The sequence below is a fragment of the Lepidothrix coronata genome, unplaced genomic scaffold (genome assembly GCF_001604755.1).
Source record: "Lepidothrix coronata isolate B3197 unplaced genomic scaffold, Lepidothrix_coronata-1.0 Scaffold62, whole genome shotgun sequence".
In the NCBI taxonomy this organism is placed as follows: Eukaryota; Metazoa; Chordata; class Aves; order Passeriformes; family Pipridae; genus Lepidothrix; species Lepidothrix coronata.
The window spans coordinates 1088656-1112632 of record NW_016690242.1 but is presented as its reverse complement, the minus strand read 5'-3'; the positions used below and the strand labels follow the sequence as shown (position 1 = coordinate 1112632).

General features: G+C 36.6%; 1 protein-coding gene across 1 annotated transcript in view; it reads right to left on the bottom strand.

Moving 5' to 3' along the window:
* Positions 1–23977, bottom strand: part of CDK14 (cyclin dependent kinase 14) — a 316963-nt gene that overhangs the window by 220987 nt on the left and 71999 nt on the right. The window contains exons 3-4 of the mRNA XM_017817641.1: positions 12618–12863; positions 1811–1905 (exon numbers count right to left, since the gene is read on the bottom strand). Coding sequence (XP_017673130.1) covers positions 1811–1905; positions 12618–12863 — 341 coding nt within the window. The remainder of the gene's footprint in view (positions 1–1810; positions 1906–12617; positions 12864–23977) is intronic.

Here is a 23977-nt window from a genome sequence, read left to right as displayed (position 1 = left end):
CTGGAGGTGCTGAATGTGGATAGTGCCGGGTAATATGGAAATTATTCTATTCTCAGTCGGAAAAAATATGTCAAATTCAAACAGGTGAAGGAATAGAACTGTAACATTAGAAATACTCTCTGCATATGAATTCTTATCCACATTCTAGTTACACATACTTTTTTCAAAACACGTTTTAAAGACCTTGCAGAAGATGTTACGAAGCAGCAGGATAAAGATGTATATAATTGTTATAACTCTCACTACTTATCCAGAGCTAGCTGCTTATAATGGAGAATGCAATGCACCCAGTAATTTCAATTTATTATTCAGCTACCATTAAAATCATTGAAGTATTTCTTACAGATCTGCAGGCAGTTCTACTAGAACGGTATTTCTAACAAATCTATATTTCATAACATGTTCACAAATCACCACTGAATGAAATAGCTTCAGGGAAGAATTTTGCTTTGTTTTTAACTTTCATTCTGTTCCGCTGACTGGCAGGACATCTAGAGAGCCTGTTGCCTGAGTTCAATCTTATTGAAAGCCAAGGCATATGGGATAACTATCACCAGATACTCACTGTGATTTTACTGAAGGGTTTTGGTCATAAGACACAAACTGAAATCTGTTCTCTTTTCTCATATTATGTAGACCCCAATAAAAAGCTTCTATATGTATAATGTCTGAAACATATGGAGATGTGTAACTGAATCATTAACCACACAACGTAAATCCATTTTCTTGAAAAAAGCTGCCCGTGAAAGACAATACCTGCAGTGGCATGGCAGAAGTGTAAATACTTCTACAATTAGAACATGTTTTTATTCACATCAGCTGTCATTATGCTCATCAATATCAAAGCTACTGATATGAGGGAACCCATCATTCTGATTTATTAGAAATATTCAGTGAAAAAAAGATAATTTTCTGTACTAATCAAGTTCATTACTTTGGAAAATGTTAGCATATATTTCCTTTTTTTCTGTCCCGTGAGTGTCATGATAGTCTCTCTGCTGGAACGGTAAAGTTGTCTCACCTACCACTGAATAGCTAAAGTTTTTAAAGATATCACATGTACCAAACCTCTCTTTCAGAGTTGCTTCATTATTATTGGAAATGTGATTATCGAAACTTGATTAAATATGTGAAATCACACAAGACACTCCGCTTCACAAAACATAACTCTCAATGGAAGCACGAGATCAAGAAGTATATTTTAAGTGTGTTTACTGAATTATTTTATGCAATATAGAAGCACTGAGGGAATTTAGGGATAAAAAACCTGCAACAAATAACAAACATTAAAGTGGATGAAAAAATATTTTACATGTATATAGTAGATTATTTTGAGGTGGAATGGTTGCAATGATTGTAAACAAACTGTTGTAAACAAACTAAACTTAGAGGAGTCCAAAATTCAATTAATTCCCTTCACATTATTTTGTTCAAGCTTTTCAAAAACGGTAAATAAAAGGCAAACAACTTATCACATATATTCAGCATTGCTCTCAGAGCATTAGAAAAATATACTTGAAGCATATTCTGCTTTTACCCCTAAAAATTTATTTGGTATGGATATTGAAAAAGTAATACAACTTTAACGTACAAACGAAACATCTGATTAACAGGGATCTCATCTTGTTCTGATGTGAAGGTAGTATGTTACCTGTGCAAAATGGTCTCAGCCACTTTCACTCGAGCACATGGCAGTGAGTAGCACTTTGATTCATAGGGATCTGTGTACATGTTCAGCAACATCAGTTGATACTTTCTGCTTATCTTCATTTACACACAAACTTAAATTAAGAAAAAAAACACCACTTACTTGCTTTTTCCTTTGTACACTGTAGCATAGGACCCTTCCCCTAGTTTTTCCAGTTTTTCATATGAGTCTGCTTTTCCAAATTTAGGGCTCGTAGGCTAAACAGAACAAAAGAGATGACCTTTCAGCATGTATTGAACCCGTAACATTAACTGCTTTGATTCAGCCTTTAGAGATCAAACATCATTATTAAAACTCATACACCTGCATGTTTTCAGCAGCCAATAACAACAAAAAAATTAATAGGAGAGCTAATGAAACATTATAATAGATTACTCAAAGAAAAGATCATTCAACACCCCAGATGGTGGTTGCTGATATTAACCATACACTTATATCATTGGAACTATCAAAAGGATTTTGTTCTTAAGAGACATTTCTGTTTTATTTTTCACATATATAACTTCATAGAGGGAAAAAGATCACTAACAACTAAAGCACCTTATTGATGTTTAGAGATCTAAACAGCATCTTTAGTCTGTCTTGAAAAAATCAGGCTAAGAGAGCTGTTTAAGTTTTATATTTTTTTAAATTTTATTTTAGACTAAAGCCCCCCCCAAAATATTGCTCTAACTAGTCAATGTCCTATTACATCAACAGGTAAGCATCTTCAATGATAGTATTTTAACTCTGATTACAGTCTTCAGCTTATGGATATAATCACACCATATTTTATTGTATATGTGGGAGCGTCGAATAAAGTCCTGTATCCTTAATATCTGCAGCCTAAGTGAGGGGGCCTAAAACTGAAAGAGGCTAAACAATGATTCTTGCTCAAAGGGCAGATAGCTCAGCTGGCCTTTGCAACAGACTGATACTTGCCCACTTTTACACAGTTCTAACAGAGAACAACTCAACGCTGCACAAATAGGAATTTACCTGACATGAGAACTTTCCATTGAAATTCTTGGAAAAATTTTGATTTTTATTAACTGCATCCCATTTTCCCAAATTTCCCCATTTTCCAGTTGTCTGGAAGGAAAGGGCTTTTTATTTTTCCCCCAAGACTAGATGGACACTGCAAAAAATTTACCTGCAACTGCCCTCAGCATTACCCACATATATTTTAGACTGCAGTGCTCATATGTTCTATACCTAAACCAACCAAAAGATCACAAAGCAGAAACTTTGGAGGGTCAGCAGAAACTTTGGAGGATCAGCACTAATACTCAAATCCCATAGAGAGACTGATTTGATGGTATTCTGGTTAAACGCTACAAAGAAAAGCAGACAAGCAAACCCAGTGTGTTTAGGGTTGAATTCAGCTGAGAGGCTCTAAGCCATGTGTGCAGTTGTATACACGATACACTCACATTTAGGATCCTAGGCCTGATTTACAAAAAGTATTCATGTTTCAGGATTTTTTAAAGGAAACGAACATTACAGTACAGGACACATTTGTGTGTAAATTCCTGTTAAACCATGGTTGAAAGTTTTAAATCAACTGATCCTAAAAATTGCTTCTACTTAAACAGACAAGGACATTCCAGGTAAGCTGACTTAGTACCTCACATCCAATGAACCACTAGCCAGAAAATGAAGCATTCTCTTTACTCAATTATCCTTCATTTGTTCTATGCAAAAATTCTGGCACTTTGCCATATATACACTTTTTTTGAGATGAACATTTCAGCTTTCTATTGAATGGTATAAGGACATACTCATGTATGTTTGCAAATTTGACTCTTTACACCTCTCTCCATTACAAAGAACCACCTATTATTTTGCTATCCAATTCCTAAGTATTAATAGACTTGTGAAAATTTCTCAAAGAAAACTCTCACATCTTTTTCCTGCTACGTTATTTGGAACACTTCATTATAGATAAGGCAGTAATCTTGGTTTCCAATCTGCGCTTAAAAAGGCATTTTGCCTAGTTAAAAACAATTTTTTTTAATTATAGTTTTATTACAGATGCTACTAATAGAGGTGACTAAAATATTTATTCAAGTTGTCTTCTCATTTAAGTGCCCAATAATGGACTGATGCAACATTAAAAAAAACTTCAGAAAAAGAGCAGTTAGATGTTTAAATGTCTTGTATATAATGAAGAAGGACAGCAAAGTATTTCCCAAATTGCAGGCTGCAATGAACACACAGTGAGCAGCTTTGTCTGCAGTGGAAATGCTGCCCTAGTTAACAGTGAATAGTTCACTGTTGGCTTCCTCATAGCAAAACAGAAAAAGGAGAGGGTTTATACATGTGTTTCACATCCATTCTTATTTTCACACTGAGATTTACTTTTATTCTCTACTGCTGGAAACCATAATATAAAGGTCACAACAACTTGTGAGCCTTAAGATCTTGATAGGAAACAGGATGCCTTTAATCCATTACCACACAGCATATCATCAACAGTAATTATTCCTACAACCTCAAGCTCCTTTCTCCATACTCCAGCTGCCAGAAGCACAGATTTAAGGTCATGCCTTTTCACTCATTCTCCTCCTGGATGTTGCTGCATCCTCACCAAAACCAGCAAAACTCTAAACACTGATGTTGACTGGACAAGGAGAAGAGCTCACTCCTGATCCTACAAGAGAGGTCTTGTGCTCAGGGGCAACCTCACACAATGCCCCAGGGCTCAGCTCTGAGCAGCAAGGCTGACCTGACACCCTTCCAAAACAACCTCCGTCACTTGTCCAGTGCCTGCTCACTTTGGGTAAGAGCAGACCAGAAACAACCCAAAACGCAAATGGTAAGCCACTGCCTGTCTGTGTGCAGTAAAACCACCTGGCTGATATCCTCTTCTTTCCAGGTTACAGCACCTCTGTAGTGAAGTTCAGCCCTACTCCAACTGGACCGCTAGACTGGATTGCCCATGTTCTTACACTATTAGATCTCCTTTTGTGAAAATAGACATTATTTTTCCTTGCATTTGTAATCTTAAAAGGCTTACAATTTTTGAAAGTATCTTGTGTAGAAAAGCATTTCAGAGGATTTTATTTAAAAAATTTAAATAAATTCTCAGGCAAAAGAAGACTAATTTGCATGATACTTCTTTATGAAACACCAAAATACTGAGAAAATGCAATTACTTCAGAAAGTTAAGGAACAGCTTTACCATTTCCCCAACATTTTCTCAGTTTTTTTAAAATGAAGTCTCATACATCAATTCAAACTTATAATTACAGATTGCTTATAATGGTAAGAAGTTCAGACACTTTTTACCTTTCCTTTTATTTCTGTATTACAAAGGAGGTGAAGACTGACTAAGATAATGCAAAAATACAAAACTTTCCAAAACTTAGGTTTGAAGCTTAAAGGGATCTAAATAAAGGGTTTAGGAAGGAGCCAAACTAATTTGAAGTTCCACATGACTGCTGAAAATTATAACCACTTCAGTCTACTTCTCTTTATTATTACAGTCCCTCATTCATATGTGTAACTTTTCAGCTTCATGGACATGAATTTCATTATTCAGATTTCTCCACGTTAATTTATCCTTTTCAATCACTTCTGTCAAAAAACATACCTTGCTACAGTGAGGTTGGGATGGTTTTCTAGCAAATGTAAATATTAAAATCAAATACGGAAAATTTACTTTTAAGTACAATTTCTTCTTCAAAAGTATTTTATTCCTTCTGGTAAAATGTATGGGAATGCATGCACACAGAGATTTCTGTTTGTTGAAACCCAAGAGTCCCATACTGTGCCTGGGATGTGGTTGACTGAAATACACGTGGTGAGTGAGACATATCCAGAGCACGTCAGTGCTTGCATCAGACACTGACAGATCGCACAAGCAGCAGACTCACAAGGACCTTCCCTATATTTTACATAGGTGCAATCCTCCAATTTGACCCAGACAATATTTCTCAATGAAAATTGTACTAATTTTATTTTGGAAAAAGCTTTTCAAAGCCACTTTTTGAAGATCTAACCTTATAATACTTCTATCACTGTTAATTTTCCGTTCCTCTTACTCTTTTTTACTGCTTTTTAGCCCTCTGAAACACTAAGGGAGAATCATAGAATCGTTTAGGTTCAAAAAGACCTTAAAAATCATCAGGCCCAACTTTAATCCTAAAACTGCCAAGCCCACTACAAACCATATCCCCGAGCACCGTATCTACACGCCTTTTAAACACCTCCACAATGGTGACTCAATCACTTCCCTGGGCAGCCTGTTCCAACACTTGACAACCCTTTCCATGAAGAAATTTTTCCTAATATCCAATCTAAACCTCCCCTAACACAACGAGGTAATTTTCTCTCATCCTATCTCTTGCCACTTGCGAGAAAAGATCAACTCCCACCTTGCTACAACCACCTTTCACGTAGTTGTAAAGGTCACCCCTCAGCCTCCTTTTCTCCAGACTAGACAACCCAAACTCCCTCAGCCACTCCTTATATAACCCTCTAGACCCTTCCCCAGCTCTGCTGCCCTTCTCTGGTCACACTCCAGCACCTCAATGTCTCTCTTGGAGTGAGGGGTCCAAAACTGATCCCAGAATTCAAGATGTAGCCTCACCAGTGCTGAGTACAGGACAATCATTGTCCTGGTCCTACTGGCCGCACCTGGCCACACTGCTGGCTCATGTTCATACATCTGTCAATCAAAATTTGTCATGACATAGCATGACTGTGATAAAAGCACAATATTTGTCATGTCTGAAAATCGGTTATTTACTGGATCTGAAAATTTTTTGCTTATGTTTATTAAAGCCTTCAAATAATTTCTTTAAAATTCTTATCACAATTTGTTGGATATAAGCCTAGGGGAGACCTCCTTCCTGCGGCCCCATAGACTTCTGTGTCTCACTCATCAGTGAGACTACCTAGGCATAAAGAAACCTGTTGCTCCATATTAGTGTTTTGTATTTGTTAAAAAAAAAGAAGTTACAAAGCTAAGAAAAAAAACCCAGACAGGTGTATATGTGAACAATATTGAGCTATATAATAGACAAAGTTAAATAGGCAGTAAACAACCAGTCAGCAAGTAGTTTATATCACTGGAAAACTCACTGCAAAGTGAACTTTCATGCTATGGAGAAATCTTCCAAATAACTCAAATGGGAAAGCTAGATGAATTACCAAGACAGAAGGGAGTAAAGATCCTCATGCCTCTAAAGAGCATAGTCCCCAGTCATTGTGAAAGTCAGCACAGATTGTAGTAGATTATGTTATCCTCAAAAGGATATTGTCAACTGGAGCGCAGAATACTGCACATCTTTCCCTTCAGGAAACCCACTGGCAATTTTACTTGTTTGCCTTTATGTTTTACTTTCCTTAAAAATAGTTTTCGTTAGGTAGCTTTCTTATTATAGGCCTACATTTTTCTCAGTGCAAGATTAGTCTAAGAGCACCACTAAGCACAGGGAGTGAGCATTTTTAGCAGCATGGCTTACAGTAACCAAGAGTAGATATTTTTTCCCCTCTGGTTAAGGAAATAAAGATCATAGTAACAAGGATAGAAAGAGTATGCCAAAATGTTGAGTACAGAAATAGAAGAAGCTAGTATTTCAAACTGACGTGAGAGTATTAAAAATAACAGAGAGAAAAAGAAATGAGAAGAAACTGTCTTTTCTGACCAGGTCACTTCAAATAGACATTTCATTGATACAGACTGTAGGAAGGATAACAGGCTTAATCCAAGATCTTGCAGTATGAATCTTTGCACTATATTGTCATGTGAATACCTTTCTTTCTCAGAAATTTTCAAAATCTATGTAGTAAAGAAAGCTTTAATGGAAAATTACACTGAAAATCACCTGACTTTCCTATTGAAGCTGTGTGGGTTATGTTCTCATGCATTTTTCATAACTGCAAAACAGCTTGTGAATGTCACACTTAACCATCACACTCCCAAGTCTAAGTTTTCAACAGACCCTTTTTTTTTTAATTGCAGGATATTAAGCTTCAATATAAAACTATCATTTAGGGGAAAATATTATGTTCACATTGCCTCTGTGAATTATTGCAAATGAAAACTGAGTATCTATTTTGTTTTACACCTCAAAAAGAACAAATTCATTGCTGGAAAAACTTGAACATAAAAGGTTGGCCAAGAGGTTTAACCAAGATGAAATCAAAAAGAATGAAAGATAATAATTATTTTTTAATAATTTTATTTTTTTTTCTTTGACACAATGGTAAACCTTCTTTCACGAAACCATATGCAATTTTCACACTAATTTCAGGTTGCATCCATTAACAGCTCAATTTGATCATACCTTGAAAGTTGGACTGTTTTCTAGGGCGATATTCAAGGAATACAAAGATATTCAAGAATCCAAACCAAGCCTTAATATCAACTCTTCCACTATATGGTCGCATTCTCTTGCTTGCATCTTCCTAACTCTTTAACACACAGACATAAATTAAGAGCAACCTGCACAGAAGCAACCATAGAGCTTTCTGTGAAAGGGTTGGATTCAGTTTTTAAAGCTGTTCACTTATTCTCCAGGCTATGAGAGCACAGGAACTGGCTCAACTGCCACATTTTATCTGCCTTCTCATCTAGAGAGTATCCCTCAGGTTAACGATTATTAACGCTTCCTTTGTGCCAGTAAAGAAAAATCCATTCTCTATACTGAATTCTGAAATTATCCTACCTCAATAAAATATATCAACCAGGAGGGATGCAGTTACCCTACTAATTAACAGGTTCCTAAAATTCCTAGAATGGCACAGCAAGTGTTTAGGCAGACAAAAATGATGCCTAACTTTTGGATAAAATCCTGACATTAGTGTCTGCTTTAAAGTTAGATTTCTTCAACAGCTGATTTACAACATGCTAATAGGATCAGCAGGATCATAAAAGAATTCATGCATTTTGGTTGTACTTTTTGGAGGAAAGTTGCACATATCAGGACTGAAAATTAATACAAGTTACAGAAATAGAAAAGAGGCTACTCTCCCAAAAAGAGTAGAGTCAATGCAGTAAAGCATTGCTTATCCAATTATTTTTATTTGAATGGGTTTTTTACATTTATGTGAGTTAGCAGAAGGTTAGTGTTTTGCTTCATTTATTTTTTAAAAACTAACTGAAAGGTAGGACATATACCTCAGCATGACATGTGAATTCATTGCCAAGGAACTTAAGCCACTCAAAGAGAATAAACTGATGCATATCACTACTCAACTATGTCTTGACCAGATGGCTAGCTTAAAAAACTTGCAATATTCTATTTACATACTGTGCAAAAGGACTATTTTAGTGTATAAAATGTGTACTCTGAATGCAAGAAAACTTCACCTTGCACTGTAGAGAAATAAATAAGGTCATGAGCAAAAAAAGCATGGATCTCAAATAAAACTTTCAGACAATTACAGTCAAAACCAGTGCAATTTTGGGAAGACTTGTATGTATTTGTTTCTCAGTTGTACTTTTTTTATTTTGTCCAGTTTATTTCGTAGTTTTACCTTTTCTTCAGTTAAGAAGAAAATAAAAGCAAGTTTCTTCCTTTTGTAGGCAAAAAAACTGAGCAAGAGATTTTTAGAAAGATAAGATATAGACAGAGACAGACAGGTAAGTACAGTCAACTATAGCTACATGTGTATAATATATATACGTATATACACACAGACATATTGTGTTGGGATGGATCAGAGAAAACATTTGCCAAGCCTAATTCCCTTCTAACAGTGGCTGACAGGTGATGCACAGGTAGGCAAACACCTACTTCACTATCTCCAAGTTATCCACTGATGTGATAAAGGAGTAAGTCTGTTCTGCTGGAAAATTCATTCCATAATAGTATCCAATTTCAATCAGCTTAAGCAGTTTGCAAATCACTCTCAGAGATGTTTTCTTATGTTCAGACCAAGGGGAGAAGGTGGAAAGCTTTTAAGTGTGAATATTAAGTTTGTCTTATAAGAACAAACGAAAAAAAGTGCTACTGCACTAATTAACCACACAGGATTTCTACCAGGTTGCAGCGAGTTCTGACATTAACTGAAGAAAATTACTTCATGTTCAAAAGCAAGAGATTTATTTTCCAAGAGACAATCTGTGGGCAGGAACATAGAGTTCCAGCTTCCCCAAAACTCTGTGTGTGTTTCATCTTTCTCATCACAAAGTGCAGAGTATTTCAAAGCTACGTAAAACACAAAATGGGTAACATGCCATCTGCGGAGTATTTGGTGATCTTCACCAAACACTGAAGCTGATACCTGCCAGAGAGGTGATAAAACTTCTGAAATTAATCAAAGCAGAAGTAACACCCCAGGGCATTATAAACAAGGTCTTTCAGGTAACGTCTTGAAAAATGTTGTTTCTGAGACAAAGGACTTTTACCTGAGCAGAAGTAGTGATATGGAAACTGCAAGCCTTAGCCATGCACCTTCTGTAAGACATCACTTCCCTATCTGATGGTTACAAAGGACTTTAAATGTGAAAGGGAAGAGAGTAAACTGAAGCCTATCTCTAATTCAGTTCCTCTACTAATCAAGCATGGAAAGTGTAAATTAAAGGTACCATACACCTATCAGAGTATCATAAAATAAAGCTTAAGAAAGTAGAGCCAAAACTGAAACACAATTCCACCACTGTAGCCAGAATGACCCAGAGAGCATAGCATGCTCAAGAACATTTACAGAAACTGAAGTGCCCGTTTGGACTGGTATAACCTATACAAGAGGAAAACTTCCAGAGAATCAAGTATGAACTCAGTAAGGGAGAATGTGTAGCAGTTCTCTAACATAGAATAAAAAGAAGTAATGAACAGAAGAGGAAGTAGCAAGGACATCTGCTAGATAACATCATGGCTAGAAAAAAAAAGGAAACCCCAAACCTTTTGTCAATTCAAGTATAATTCAAAACCACAGAATGATAAATTTTTGCAGCTAATCACACAGGTATCATTCAATGAAATGTGCATCAGAACATCTACTGCCCAAGGCAAAGTATTCAGGCTCAGGAAATGAGCAGCTTGATCATATCTCTGCCTTGGATGGCTGAACTCAGGTCTGCTGGGTAGGACCAGGTGTGACCTGATCAGCAGAGGGCTAACACCACCTTTTTCTGTGAAATTCTGTTCTTCCCTCTCCATTGGCATGAACACTCCCGTTATTCCACAGGTTACTCCTTGACAGGTACTCTTTGGATCACTCCTTGTAAGAAAGAGTCAAAAATTACTAACAATGCCTCCAAGCAGAAGGAAGAACAGAGTTCACCGAACAGAGCTCTAAAAATCCGGGAGAATTATAGGAAGCTAAGAAATGAGAATTGTGTTTCAAGAAATTCCTATGCACCTCCTGTATCCAGCAAGTCTGTGTGAATCAGCACAGACAAAAATGACCAAAAGCTTATGTATAGCTAGGGCTCTAATCAAGAGCGTACCAGTAGAGGAAGCATTAATATCATTTACATAAGAAAATAACAGGATCTTAGGAGATTGTATGGATGCAGTAGAGTATCAGCCCTCTGGAAAAGAATAAGATGCTAAAAACACAGTTTCAAAAACATCTGCTTCAAAATTCTGGAAGAAAAGCAACTGAAATCCTTCAATTTTAACAGAAAAAGAAGTGCATAAAGCATTAACAAAAATTATCAACAGTTTCCAAGAGGAACAGCAGAGATGAGGAGTTAATAACAAAAAAAACCTTAAGTCTTTCCAAAACACATCATTTAAATCGATAGTTGTGGTGACAAACAATAATCAGGCATCACAGACAAGTAAATACGGTGCAAACCACTTCATCCGTCCTTAATGATTTTAAAAGGTTTATGGTAAGAACTCCTTGTCATGGGCTCAGATTAAATACACTAGAGATATCTTTGGCAGCAGCTATAAAATGCCAGGCGATGATGAAAAAGCAAATTTGTTTTTGCTACAGATGGTTACATTTTAAAATGTAACCTTTTCTAAAAAGGACAGTCCCCTGGAGGCATGACATCTTACCCGCTAAATTCACATGGGTTAAACACAGCTCATCTACAGAAAATGAACCTCTGTCATTTCTTGTTAGAAGTCTGACAGGATTCAGTCAAACTTCTGTAGGGTGGACAGAAGACGTCCAGAAGATAGACCAAAACAAAGAAAAGAAAGAAAAGAAAAAAGAAGAGTCAATCAACCTTTTAAATTATTTCACGCCAAATAAGATTTGAAGTGGTACATCCATTCTGCTTAGATCTGTAGTCTTCAACTCAAAGGTCACATTATTATGGATTTTTCTTGCCAAAGCATAACAGTAATAGTTTTTCAATAATTTTGAAGGTCTTTTGGGGGAAATCTGTTCTGGGCATTATTCATGAAAGATATGACATTTTATTTATCTAGTTGCTTTCAAAATATTTGAGAATAAAACAATTATGATGTGTTGCTAAACTCTTTTCGGTTGTTTTTTTCTCTCCTCTCTCTCTCAAGAGTCTCTGATATGGAAATAAATGTTATTTTTACTACTTGATTTTAAAAAGAGAATTTTAAAATATAAACAAAATCTGATCTGTTTTTCTAAAACCAAAATCTAAAATTCAAAAATGCAGTTCACGTGGTTTCCTAAACTTCATGGGAAAGAATTCCTCTTCACAAATAAGCAATCCTCTGCAAAATATGCAGCATAAACATTATAGCAGCTGCAATGCAATACCAGGATAAGGAGCGGAAAATGCTTAGAAATCCCATAAGACACCCTAATTAATATCTGACAGGAATTTCATAATCTATTCTTTTTCAAGTTCTATTTTCTGATTCTATCATATTAATGACACTACAAATATATATAGAAAACATCTTTGATAGCAGCCATGACCTTTTTGTTTTGTTTCCAACTAATCAATTCCTTTTTAAGCAAGAAAATATTTATCTGGTGCCCTTAATTCCACCATTTGGTACACACAGAGATATCAGGACTGTGCACTTACAGAGCTGGGGCTGGAGTGACGCCTGACTTTAGGTGATTCCTTCCCTGCAGACGAAGTTTTGAAGTTAATGCAAGCGTTGTTCTCTGAATGAACCCTCTTCACTTGATTAGTTGGTTTCTCAAATGGATCAAAACTACTCTGTGTCCTCTGAACTCGAACTTTTTTATCCTCAGGAATTGTATCCAGAGGTTTGATCACTGAATCCATTCCCTGGCAGTTCCGTGTAGACATCTTTGTGACACATATCTGAAAGACAAAACCAGCATTTGTTAACTCTAACGGGTTTAAAGTCCGTATCATTCCATGCATCAATAAGCATCAAAAAAGGCAGTGAACTTCATAAGCATTCATTTCCTATTTCTACATTAAAATTGCAAATAACACGTGCATTTTACATAGGGAACACACACCACAGTCATAACTGTAAAAAGTCTATCTTTGTACAATGCACTAAAAGATCCAGAAAAAGAAAGGCAAAAGAGGAACATACATAAAATTCAAGCATTTGTGTTTTCTTGTACAATGGCAACAATGCCACTTCACTTCTCTCTCCAATTTAGCCACAGATATCCACAAGCAGTATTGATTTTCATTTGTTTAAAACTGGATGAGACTAAACTAAAATAAATGGTGGTAGTTTGTGTGCGCACTTCGGTACTGGCTTGCCAAAGATTCAATACTGGTATATTATTGTATTTTTAAATAATGCTTATACAGTGTTATTATTATTATCACCATATGTCTCAGAAAATCAAATCAGTAAATCAATTCCCAGGCACTGAAACGTGAGACTGCAGCTTAATGGCACACTAAAGCACAGAAGTTCAATTCTTTGTTATTGTGAAGTATGACTCTGCCAAGCTCTAAAGATTGCCACTTGCTGCTTGAGCTATCAAAATATGCTATGGCTAGTTCAAAAGAACTAAAGGAGCAGAACAGCAGGTTTAGAAACTCCAGTCATATACACTTCTGGTTTTCATTTTAATACACTCCAATATATACAACATTTTTTTAAATCACACAGTGCGGAGTTGTATTTGAGACCTCACCTGTTTTCACCCATAAGACACTTGACTTTTACTTGGAAAGAAAAGAAATAGTTTTAGCTTTCAGACTTTCATAGCTTTCAGTTATGAAGTGTGAAGCAAGACACGAAAGGTTCCTTAAATCATAAGCAAATCAAAGTAAACCACAATGTACTTTTTCCATTATATTTGCATGTATTTGAGGATAGACAGTGTTAATTTGCTGATAACTGTTCACATACATACAATTAAAGAAGCAAAATATTCTATTCAAGCACCCATAATCTAGAGCATTTTTAAAAACTTGTTGTCACAAAACACGTAACATGAAAAAATAAAAAGAAATTATCATTAAATCAGGACTCTTCCCCCATAGCCCAAAGCGTCTCCAATACAAACTTCTCCAATCAATTATTCTTTGCCGTCTTGCCCAGAAGAATTCTGTGCCCTGAAATCAAATTTACTTCAACTTTTTATAGAAATACTGGGTGACTATACCTTGTGGTTTGGGGTTTTTTTATATATATATTTTGAAGATCAACTGTAACAGTAGATCAAAGATTCCTTTTCTACATTAAAAATTTAAAGTATGTTTCCTGCACAGTGCCATCTACCCAAATGATCATGCACCAGGTCAACTCTAATGAAGAACATCACTACTATTACAGACCGGGCTTTACAAGGGTTCAAATTTCTTCTCATTAAAGTGATTACTCCAAGACTAAAACTTCAGTAAGTTATAACCAAGAAAAGGAACAGCCCCCCTTCATTTCAAAAGATAATTCCTTCTCAGGTCAAAATTAAGACAATTATGTAATTTTGTACTATTACTTCAGAGAGAAGTAATATATTACTTCAGAGAGAAAAGATAAAGAGCTTCTTCACAAAGAATTTTTAATTAGCCTTCTTGTAAAACTAATTGGCTTCTTTCCCCTAAAACAACTTATATGCACAGACATGCATCCACATACTTTCCACTGTCCTCTCCAGATCCATGTTCTTGCAATGCTTGCTACCAAGAAAGATGTTTTAACATAATGTAAATTGAAATTACTATTAATATAGCAGTACTTCCATGTTACTTAATCAACATGGATGCAAATAAACCAGCCTATGAAATTCTATGATCTAGAAAACAGGAGATATGGAAAAAAAGTTCAAAAGCTGTACTTGTCTTCCTTTTAAGCTAACAAGACCACCTGTAGCTGATTAAGATTTTTTGAGTACACAACTACAAATATACTATAGATAATAATGACATGAATGCTGCTTCTAGTTTCTTTTTCCACTGGAAAATCTCCATGTCTGCCTCTAATGTGGGCCATGTAACCATTGCATTAAAAAGAAGCAAGATATTTGTTTCTATTGACTGTCTACTGGAAGCAGTAATACTTTAGATATTGAAGAGAGACACTTTAACCTTCAGGTCACTTGATTGAATCTGGAGTAGGATAAAAATCCTCACTACCATCATATAATAGCCAACTTCCAAATAGCAAATTACTAAAACCAAGATGCACAACAACCACCCCCCACTCAGAAGTCAAACATCTCAGGGGATGTACAGGCTGGATACCAGCATCACCTGTGGAAAAGACTGAGGACAGCAGGGAAATGCAAAAGCGGGGTCTGCTCGCCACCCTCCTCTGCCTGCTCTGCAACTACAGAGTTGGCAAAGTTTCATTCATCACTTCTCTCTCACCAATATTAATAGTTCCCTAGCAGAAATAAAACATTCTCTCCAAGTGACTGCTGACCAAAGTGCAGGGTTTAAGTTCATAAAGCTAAGCTTATGCTGTTGTTGAAGGGTACACATTTCCAAACTGTCTACCCTGCCTACAAAACACTGAAGAGAAACAGTATTTAAGCAGTTGTTTTACATTTTGCCATTGATATGCCAAGTCCAACTTTGTGCTGAAATTCTTCTTCAGTGAAATCTGAAAGGAGCAGTTCTAAAAGGTCAGCACTGAGTACTGGCTATAACCTCAGAATTACACAGCTTAAGGACACATTAATTTCAGGTTTCCCTCCATCAGCGAGAGCACAATAGAATTCCTTTTGCCCCTGGGCAGTGAGCGCTCCTGTGCTCCAGCTAACAGTACAACTTATTCTGTAGTGACTTATCATGCAAAAAAGCAACAGTGGGACAAAAAGAACTGAAGTATAACATATTTTGGAGAGCTTCCTGTGCATACAAATGATCATGAGTTTCACCAGCTTGACCACACCACTTCTAGGAACAGTATGACTTTGATTAATTTTTTTTAACACTCATTCAGCCTTTCAAATATCATTTTTCCATTGTACTGCATAGTAAAAGTGATTCTTAGAAATTTCAGGCTCTCAAATGATATGTACAAATACTTAGTTAGACTGTAAACCACTGTCTACCACCTGGTAGCTCGTTGCTGATAGGTAAGAGAAGCCTAACACACCTTATTTCCAGCTTTCTTTTTGTGTAAGAGAGTTAAGGACCATTTTCCACTTAAAAGCATAGCATGTGTCGTAAAGAACACAGATGCATTTTCAGCCTCTTTTAGATGCTCCTGTGTGACCCTGTGGGCTTTCCCTCTAAGTTCATTTTCCCTGTAAGACAGGACTTTCTTTTGACCTCATTTTGTTTGTTCTATATACATAAGTCCAAGGTTCTGCAGAGCGGGCACTGCACTTTTACTAACCCTTTTTTTACACACAGAACAACCCTTGTGCACCTTGTGAAGATGACAATCTAGAAAGAACTGGAAACTATCTTTTGCCAGTGCAGCCTCAAAACCGGATGATTTTGTTGAATATTTGCTTTAGCTACAGTCACCAGAATAAAAAACAAACCTAAAGAAGCTAATCAAGTCATTACATATAGGAAGTCAATCTATATGATTGACCCCTTCTTGCCCTTGATCTATAAATCTATGTAATGCTGTACTTAAAACAGTGGAGCCCAGACACTCATTGAGATGCTATAAATGCCACCACAGTCAAAACCTGGTGCTACATGAAGATGTGATCAATGGCACCTTAAATATTACAAGTTCTAACCTCAAACGTATGTAGAGAAAATAAAAGTAACATATTGGTTCATCATGCATGAGATGACAATTATGTTTTATAAAATGCAATCAAGAGGAAGAAAGAAACTTTTCAGTATGAATATGCTATGCATTTAAAAAAACCTCTGTCTAGAAAATAGCGTGAATCATTAACCAGTTTTAATTGTCATTTCTTTAAAACAAGTCATCATACAAGTGAACATTAAGGTATGTCAACACTTGAAGTGATTCTTTCCTCTTCATGAACTGCCATGATTTTGTGCTTCTCCCACCACAAACTACATTCAAAGCATTCAAAGCATAATTGTCTAAGGTGTAAACTATTTTCAAATCTATTTGGTTTTTAAAGGTAGTGCAATGAAACCACAGTTATCACTTTCACACGAGGTATTTTAGCCAGCAGATCTCATAATTACAGGGAATAGAGGTATGGGATCTTCATTTATGCTTTCACTCTTCTTTACAGGAAACAGTATTTAAAAATAGGCCAACCAACTTAATACACTTAACAACTACAGATTATTACAGGTATAACAGGGAATATGCAAAAAAACCCTGTATCACGTATGGATTGTTGAGCAAACATTACTATCCTTCCAAACCTTGTATCAGACAGAAAAGGCTCAAGGAAGTCACTTGACAGTTCACCACCTCTGACTTTGGGTTCATTAGGTGGTCCCAGACATGGAACATAAGAAAGGAAACAGCTGCTTTGTGCCACCTAAGTTCCCACCTGGCAGGAATTTCAGTACCTCAGAGAAGTGTGATGAAAAAACTATGTTGGCAAAAACAGTGAGAGAGGGGCAGAGACAAGGGGCAGATCATACAAAAGAATTTAATATATTTCCTGAAAGGAAAAGAAGGTAAGATAAAACAATTGCAATGAAACAAATGGTATTCACGCCAGAGAACTTCACATGTAGGACATTCACAAAGTCTCCGCTTTGGTTCCAGGATGAAAATCCTGAAAAAACTAAACTTCACTCAAACACCAACATCCCTTTAAAGAGTCTTGCTCTTCTACACAGAGAACAGCAGGGTCCTACAGAAACTCATTTTTTGTGTTTGAAGTTAGTCTTTGGAAAAGCCCTTCCAAAGCAGCACTTGGAAACTGTCCAGGGACTTGTGTCTTGTGGGAAAGGATTTGATCTGGAAAATAGCAATGACTGTTCCTACCCAGTGAGGCAACAGTATTAGTAGTTCAGAGTCCCTGACCCCAGCCTTGGAAAAGAGATCCTTGTCAGTCTACATGTGGTTCAAGCACCTGTCCAGGAACATGCTGCATCCTGAACATGACATTTCTCACATACGGATCATTAATGTCAATCCATAACTGTATTTCCCCAAGTTGTTCCACATTCCGCTGCCAAACAATATACATTTTCCAAACTCTGATGACTGAAATAAACCCACTTTTAAAATTCCACCACAACTATTTATTCAGGCTCAATTAAAACATAAGACAAAAAGAGACATGATGAGACAGAAGTAATTTGGCCACTTAAAACCTACAGCACAAACAGCCACTTTGCAGCTGCCTGAAGAGTTCTCATCTACTTTGGAAAGAAATAGTCAAAGGGAGATTTATCTATAAAATCAGAATATTCATGTCAATTCCAATAACTACTTGAGCTACTACAGATTCTTAAAATGTAAACAAAATAAAATGCAGCACCACAGAAGTTAGTACAGCTTGATATTAAAAGTTATTTTAGTGTTTCTCAGTGTGGTTTTTTTTTTATTTAAAGTAAAAGAGCCAGAATATTAAAGAAAGAGCACTTCAAAATTCCTAATCTTACAACCACAAAAAAGCACAACATAGTTTATACCTTGCAGCTTTCTTAGTTGCTGATCAGAATCAAAAGATAATGTATGACAGAAAACAACACAGCTTTGGACAGCCTTTCTTCCCTGTTCCTCCTGCCCAGTCTCACATTTAATTTCAGAAGATCCCAAGGCTGCTCTAGGATAAACAGACTTAGTCATCATTACATCACTATGGATCACTGAGCTACAGTTTCTTACAGCCTCCATCCTAACATCATGGTATTTATCATATCTCAACACATAATGTCTGCATTTAGCCAATTTTTTCCCATAAAGACTACTGTTGAAATTAAGAGAATGAAATCACAAGAAGTACATTTTTTCTCCATGTGTAAAGTCCATAATAAGCCTCATTAAATAAATAAAAATCAGTATAACCATTCACGGAACCATTTCTAAATAAAGATGCCTCTTTGAATCACCTTATATCTCATCTCAAGCAATACTCTTTAATCTGCATTAATCTGAAAATAATAAATGGTGTATCAGATTTAGTTATTGTGATACAGTTTCAATGTAAGATTTTTTTCACTTCATCACTGTCAGCAAAATCAAAAGGTCCCAAACAAATAGGATTCTTATAATTAAAGGTAGCTGGACTATTTCATTTACTATTTAAAGTAATATAGCATTGAAAGAGTGAGACTGATCAGTTAAAACATGTAATTAATTTATAGTTCTTATGGTTCATGAATTATAAAACAGTCATGAATGACCCCTGAATTAATCACGTGTTCTGGTACTTAGTAAAAGATAGGCTGTCCCGTATCAGTGGAATTCATTCATATGAATAAAGATATCCTCAGTAACAAAGAACAATCAATTCTGGCAGAAAAGGCCAGACATCCTACCACACACGGAAAGAAAAAAGTTTAAAATGCTGGTATACCGTAAAGACATACTATTCTGAAGCTTATCACATCTTTCGGGAAGACACATTATACCTGGGGTTTAATTCCTACATTTAACATACCACAGATGTTTACTTCAGTCGTCCAATACCTATGGACTTACATAAAATATCAAAAAATTGCCAACCATCTACTATTCTCTATTGGTCATTGCCACTGTGTATATCTTGGAAAAGGGTGACTGGTTGGGTAAATATCAGAGTGAACATTGAAAATTTCTACTGAAAAATCAGAAGAAAATATCAAAATTCCTCCCATTTGCACTATTCCAGGAGACATAGTATGAAAGGACTAGATATAAGGAAATGCAAGATCTAGCATGCACTGGGAAAAAAAAAAGAAAAAATTATTGAGTGACTTGAGGCAAAGAAGTCACTTAAGCTTTCAACAATTCCATCTTTCTGTTCGCAATAATGATCCTGCCCCTATCACAAGTAGAAATTGGGAGAACTAATTAAGTTTGTAAAGCACTTGGGCTTTTTTAAGTGAAATGTTATGAAGATATAGATTATAATTTGTAGAGCCAAAGCCCGCTGGAAGGTAGTGCAACAATCTCATTATTACAGAGAGTAAGACTTGCATTTAGCTGAGAGATGTATGAAGAAAAAAACATACATAGTGAAGTGACTACTGATTCAACAGCTGAATTGCTGAGAGTGCAAGTCTGTCGTTAATTTTCACTGGAAAAATCCAATATGAGGTTTTATTACCATTTATAAGCATGTTATTTTCTATCATCCTTTGGTACCATGGCAAATGAGAACTACACAAGTCATCTGCAGATTCTGGCATCCCTGGAATTTGACATTTGCTACTTATAAAACACAGCTTGGAAATGGTCCGGAGTACGAGAAGCAGCTTTGTTCAAAATAAAAATGCAGCTATCTGGAGATTCATTCTCTTTGCAGAACAAAGCAGTAGGGAGGCTCTTTCTTGTTACAAACACAGATCTTGCCTGCTTCCTTTTGGCCCAGCTGGTAGCACTCTCCATCATCCCCAGGACAGGGTCACCCTGCTACACCCACAAGCAGAGACATGAACAGGTTGAGGAGAGAGCTCAGTTGGTAAGAAAGCTACAATGCAGGAAAAGATCTATGAAGAACAAGAGGTGAGATAAGGGAGCAAATAAAATTGTGAAAGGGGAAGTAGAGCATGTAATGCTACATGACATCACCAGCCAGCTCATACCAGAGCTACCAGCGCAATCAGGCTCAAATTTGAAAGAGGTCCTTGAACACACTCACCCTTCCCTGTAATAACCTACACCAGCCCGTTGGTTGAATATTTGATGGGCACAGCTAAAAGAAGCAGAAAGAGAACTTGAGTAAGACAGGGGAAAAAAAATGGAGAGGAGGGGCAGAAGGGATGGAAAGAAGATGCAAGGAAAGAAAAGGTTGTACAATAAGTCATTGCTTTTCCTGTCCTGATGGCCTGTCATTTCTCTCTGGTAACCTCCAGGGGTAAGAGGCTCAACTGTGCCCCAGAACTATAATTCATATTCTCATGTAATATTTGTTTATGTGGATGAAGAGATTGCTAGCAATGCTAGCTATGAACTAGTAAATGCAACTGAAAACAGAGCTTGGAGACTGAAAATGGTATCCAGGGATATGGTATGTCCCTTGCTGTACCTAGCACAAACTTACTCATACATCTCCCACAGCCCATCTCAAAGGCACACTCTCTAAAATGGCAGTTTTATTTCTGAAGTCGAAGCTGATGTTAAACCAACTGTCTTTGTCATATGGAAGAAGGCAAATATAAAAAGGTCACTGAAGTGCCAGATGGAAGAATTTTTGAACTAGAAGCTCTGACACTAATTCTCTGTGTTTGTCTGAAACACTGAATTCAATGAGCAGATTAAATGTTTGTGCTGAATTGTCAAATGAGAAACAACTCACTCTCACAGAAAGGCCAACTGATCAGGCCTGAGGTAGGAATACCAAGATCATACAAATCTAAATGAAGTTCAAACACTTGTATCGAAAAATAATGTTTTATACTAGAAGTTATTATGTGCAGTGTTTACATAGCTCTTTCCTGTCACCACCACTAACCACCAAGAGCTGCAATATATTTATTCTGTTAACTTGATATGTAAATACTAGCATAATTACTGAATCAATCACAATCTTGAAGTCAGAAATTATTGTACATGATTTTATGCCCCTTCAACGTGGCAAGGCAGAGCTGAGCACTTCTAAAATTTAATTTTTTTTCTGTTCATAGCACAGCCTAACTTCAGAAAAGTGAGTTTTCAGTCCATTAAAGCTGATATTCCTCTCCTCACAGGGAAAAAAGGTCCAGTTTTGAAGAGAACCTGGATTAGATTTTAGGTCTATAAAAGCCTACATATGTCCACAAAGCAAAACTCTGTTCTGTGACAACAGACATCAGGAGGAGTCACCTAAGGACAGGGTCTCAGAAAAAGGTCACATCGAAGTCCTGACAGCGTGTAATGTTCATGAAAAGAGACAGAAACTCAGCGGAGCTGATCTAAAGGGGCGTTTTGCTCTATTTCTGTACTGATGCCCCAAAAGGCAATAGCTGTGTTAGTAATAAAGCCTGGCAAATAAATTCTTCCTTTTACTTGAGCGATGCTCACATTTGCTACAGTGGCATGTAATGTAATATGCCATGCAAGCTTTTCCTGAAATTGCAACCAGGCTGCTGCTTCCATTAAACTGTTTCTAGACTTGCTGTGTTGAAAAGCAGGAGGTTTACTTGTCCAGTAAACCAAACAGGGGGGCACAGTAGGGGATCAGCAGAGGTGTCAGTGTGGGAGAGGCAACTTCCAGTGCCAAGCAAGAGCCAAGGATGCCTTGGTAACCAGCAGAGCGGTGGAGAAAGTGTCTGAACATAAACACTCTCCCATGAAATTGTGACAGGTGGTTTCTATACTCTTTTACTTAGTTACCCATTTGTAGCTGTTGTCTATCCTCCTCTGTAACCATATGAACAGCATTTAAAAATAAAGATTAAAAAAATATTTCAATCCCTTTCCCATATCAGCCTCCTGCTCCAACAGATGGCTACATGTGCCAGTGCAAGTTTATACAGTTTTCTTTCCATAAGTGCAGTATTAGTAGTTTTGTGCGAACAGTATATTAAGTCTTTCTGGGTTTACAGGTTTATAATTTTATTCTATCACTCCCCCGATCATGAAGTTATCAAAGTTGTATCCATAAATGCAATAAGCCTTCCCACTGCCATGTTAAGTGTGAGAAATCTTGAGAGACTTGACAACAAAATGCCTATTCTTGCTAGATTCTGAGGCTGTCAGTAAGGTTTTTCAGAAAATAAATTGTAAACAATTCCATGCCATGAAAATAGGTTCTACCTAGTTCTTTTAGACTCCTTTACCTACCCCTAGCAAGCCTCTTTATTCTTTCACAGTTATCACCAAGTACCTCTGATCCAAATTAAAATAAAAATTGTCCTCTAACAAGCAGGGAACAAAAATACTGCTGGTCGGATCTGGTCATGGAACTGACAGTATAAGACTTAAGCCCAACTACTCAAGATCTTTCACAATACACTCTTCACATATATGCTGAAGAGCATTTTTCTAATAAAAAGAAAGGAGGAAGGAGACAGATCATGTAATCATTTTTGTGAAATATATGCATTTGTTGGTGGAGAGGTTTTACAACCACCTTCAGTCTGATATGATGACAACCCTCATTGCACTGAAGCAGCATGCTGTATGGTCCTTTACAAATCAATGGTAGGCTCACATTATCTTCGGCAGATGCTCTAAAAGCACGTTGGAAAAAATAATTAAAGACTAGAATGATAAATTAGTTTGGCTATTCTTCCTTCAGACCATTTCCTTAATGTGAAAAAAAATACACAAAAATCTATTTCATTCTCTTCCCTGTTTTCTGCATTTGCCTTCTTTCCTTGCTTTTTTTTTTTTTTTTTTTTACTATCTTTAGAAAAAGCCAGAGGAAAAACTAGGTAATGAAAGTTGTTTGTTTCATTCTGCTAATGCATTTCAAAGTTTCATTCTAGCACCAAGAAGGAAATCTCTCCTGCTCTTAGGTGCTTCATCCCTGAGGTTAACAACCCTACAGCTTGAGAAATGCAGCTTCCAATGCAGATCAATGTCAAAGGAAAGACAAGCTCTCTTAGACAAGCTCTCTTAAGTGTTTCTAGATCTGCTCCCCTACATATTATCTTCCAAACCACTGAATTTGACAAAGTATCCTCTGTCAAATCAGCACAGTGTAAAGGATTAGGCAGAAAAAGAGCTTCAAGTTTTCATTATTCACTTGTGCAAGTAATCTCCAGACATGTGAATAACCCATATTCCAACACAATCTCCCAGAAATTTTAATAACAGGCATCTATGACTTTTCTTCCATTGCTTTCTTCCATGGAAGTTTGAGAGTTCAGAAGAGGATGACAAGCCCAGTTTCACAAACAATTAAATGAAAAGTCCTCCTCTGTGTTTGGATCTCATGCACACCTGACTTTTTTTTTTTAACTTGTTCTTTCTTTTCCCCCCCTTTCAGACAAATGCCCTGGTTACAGAATTCTATAAAACT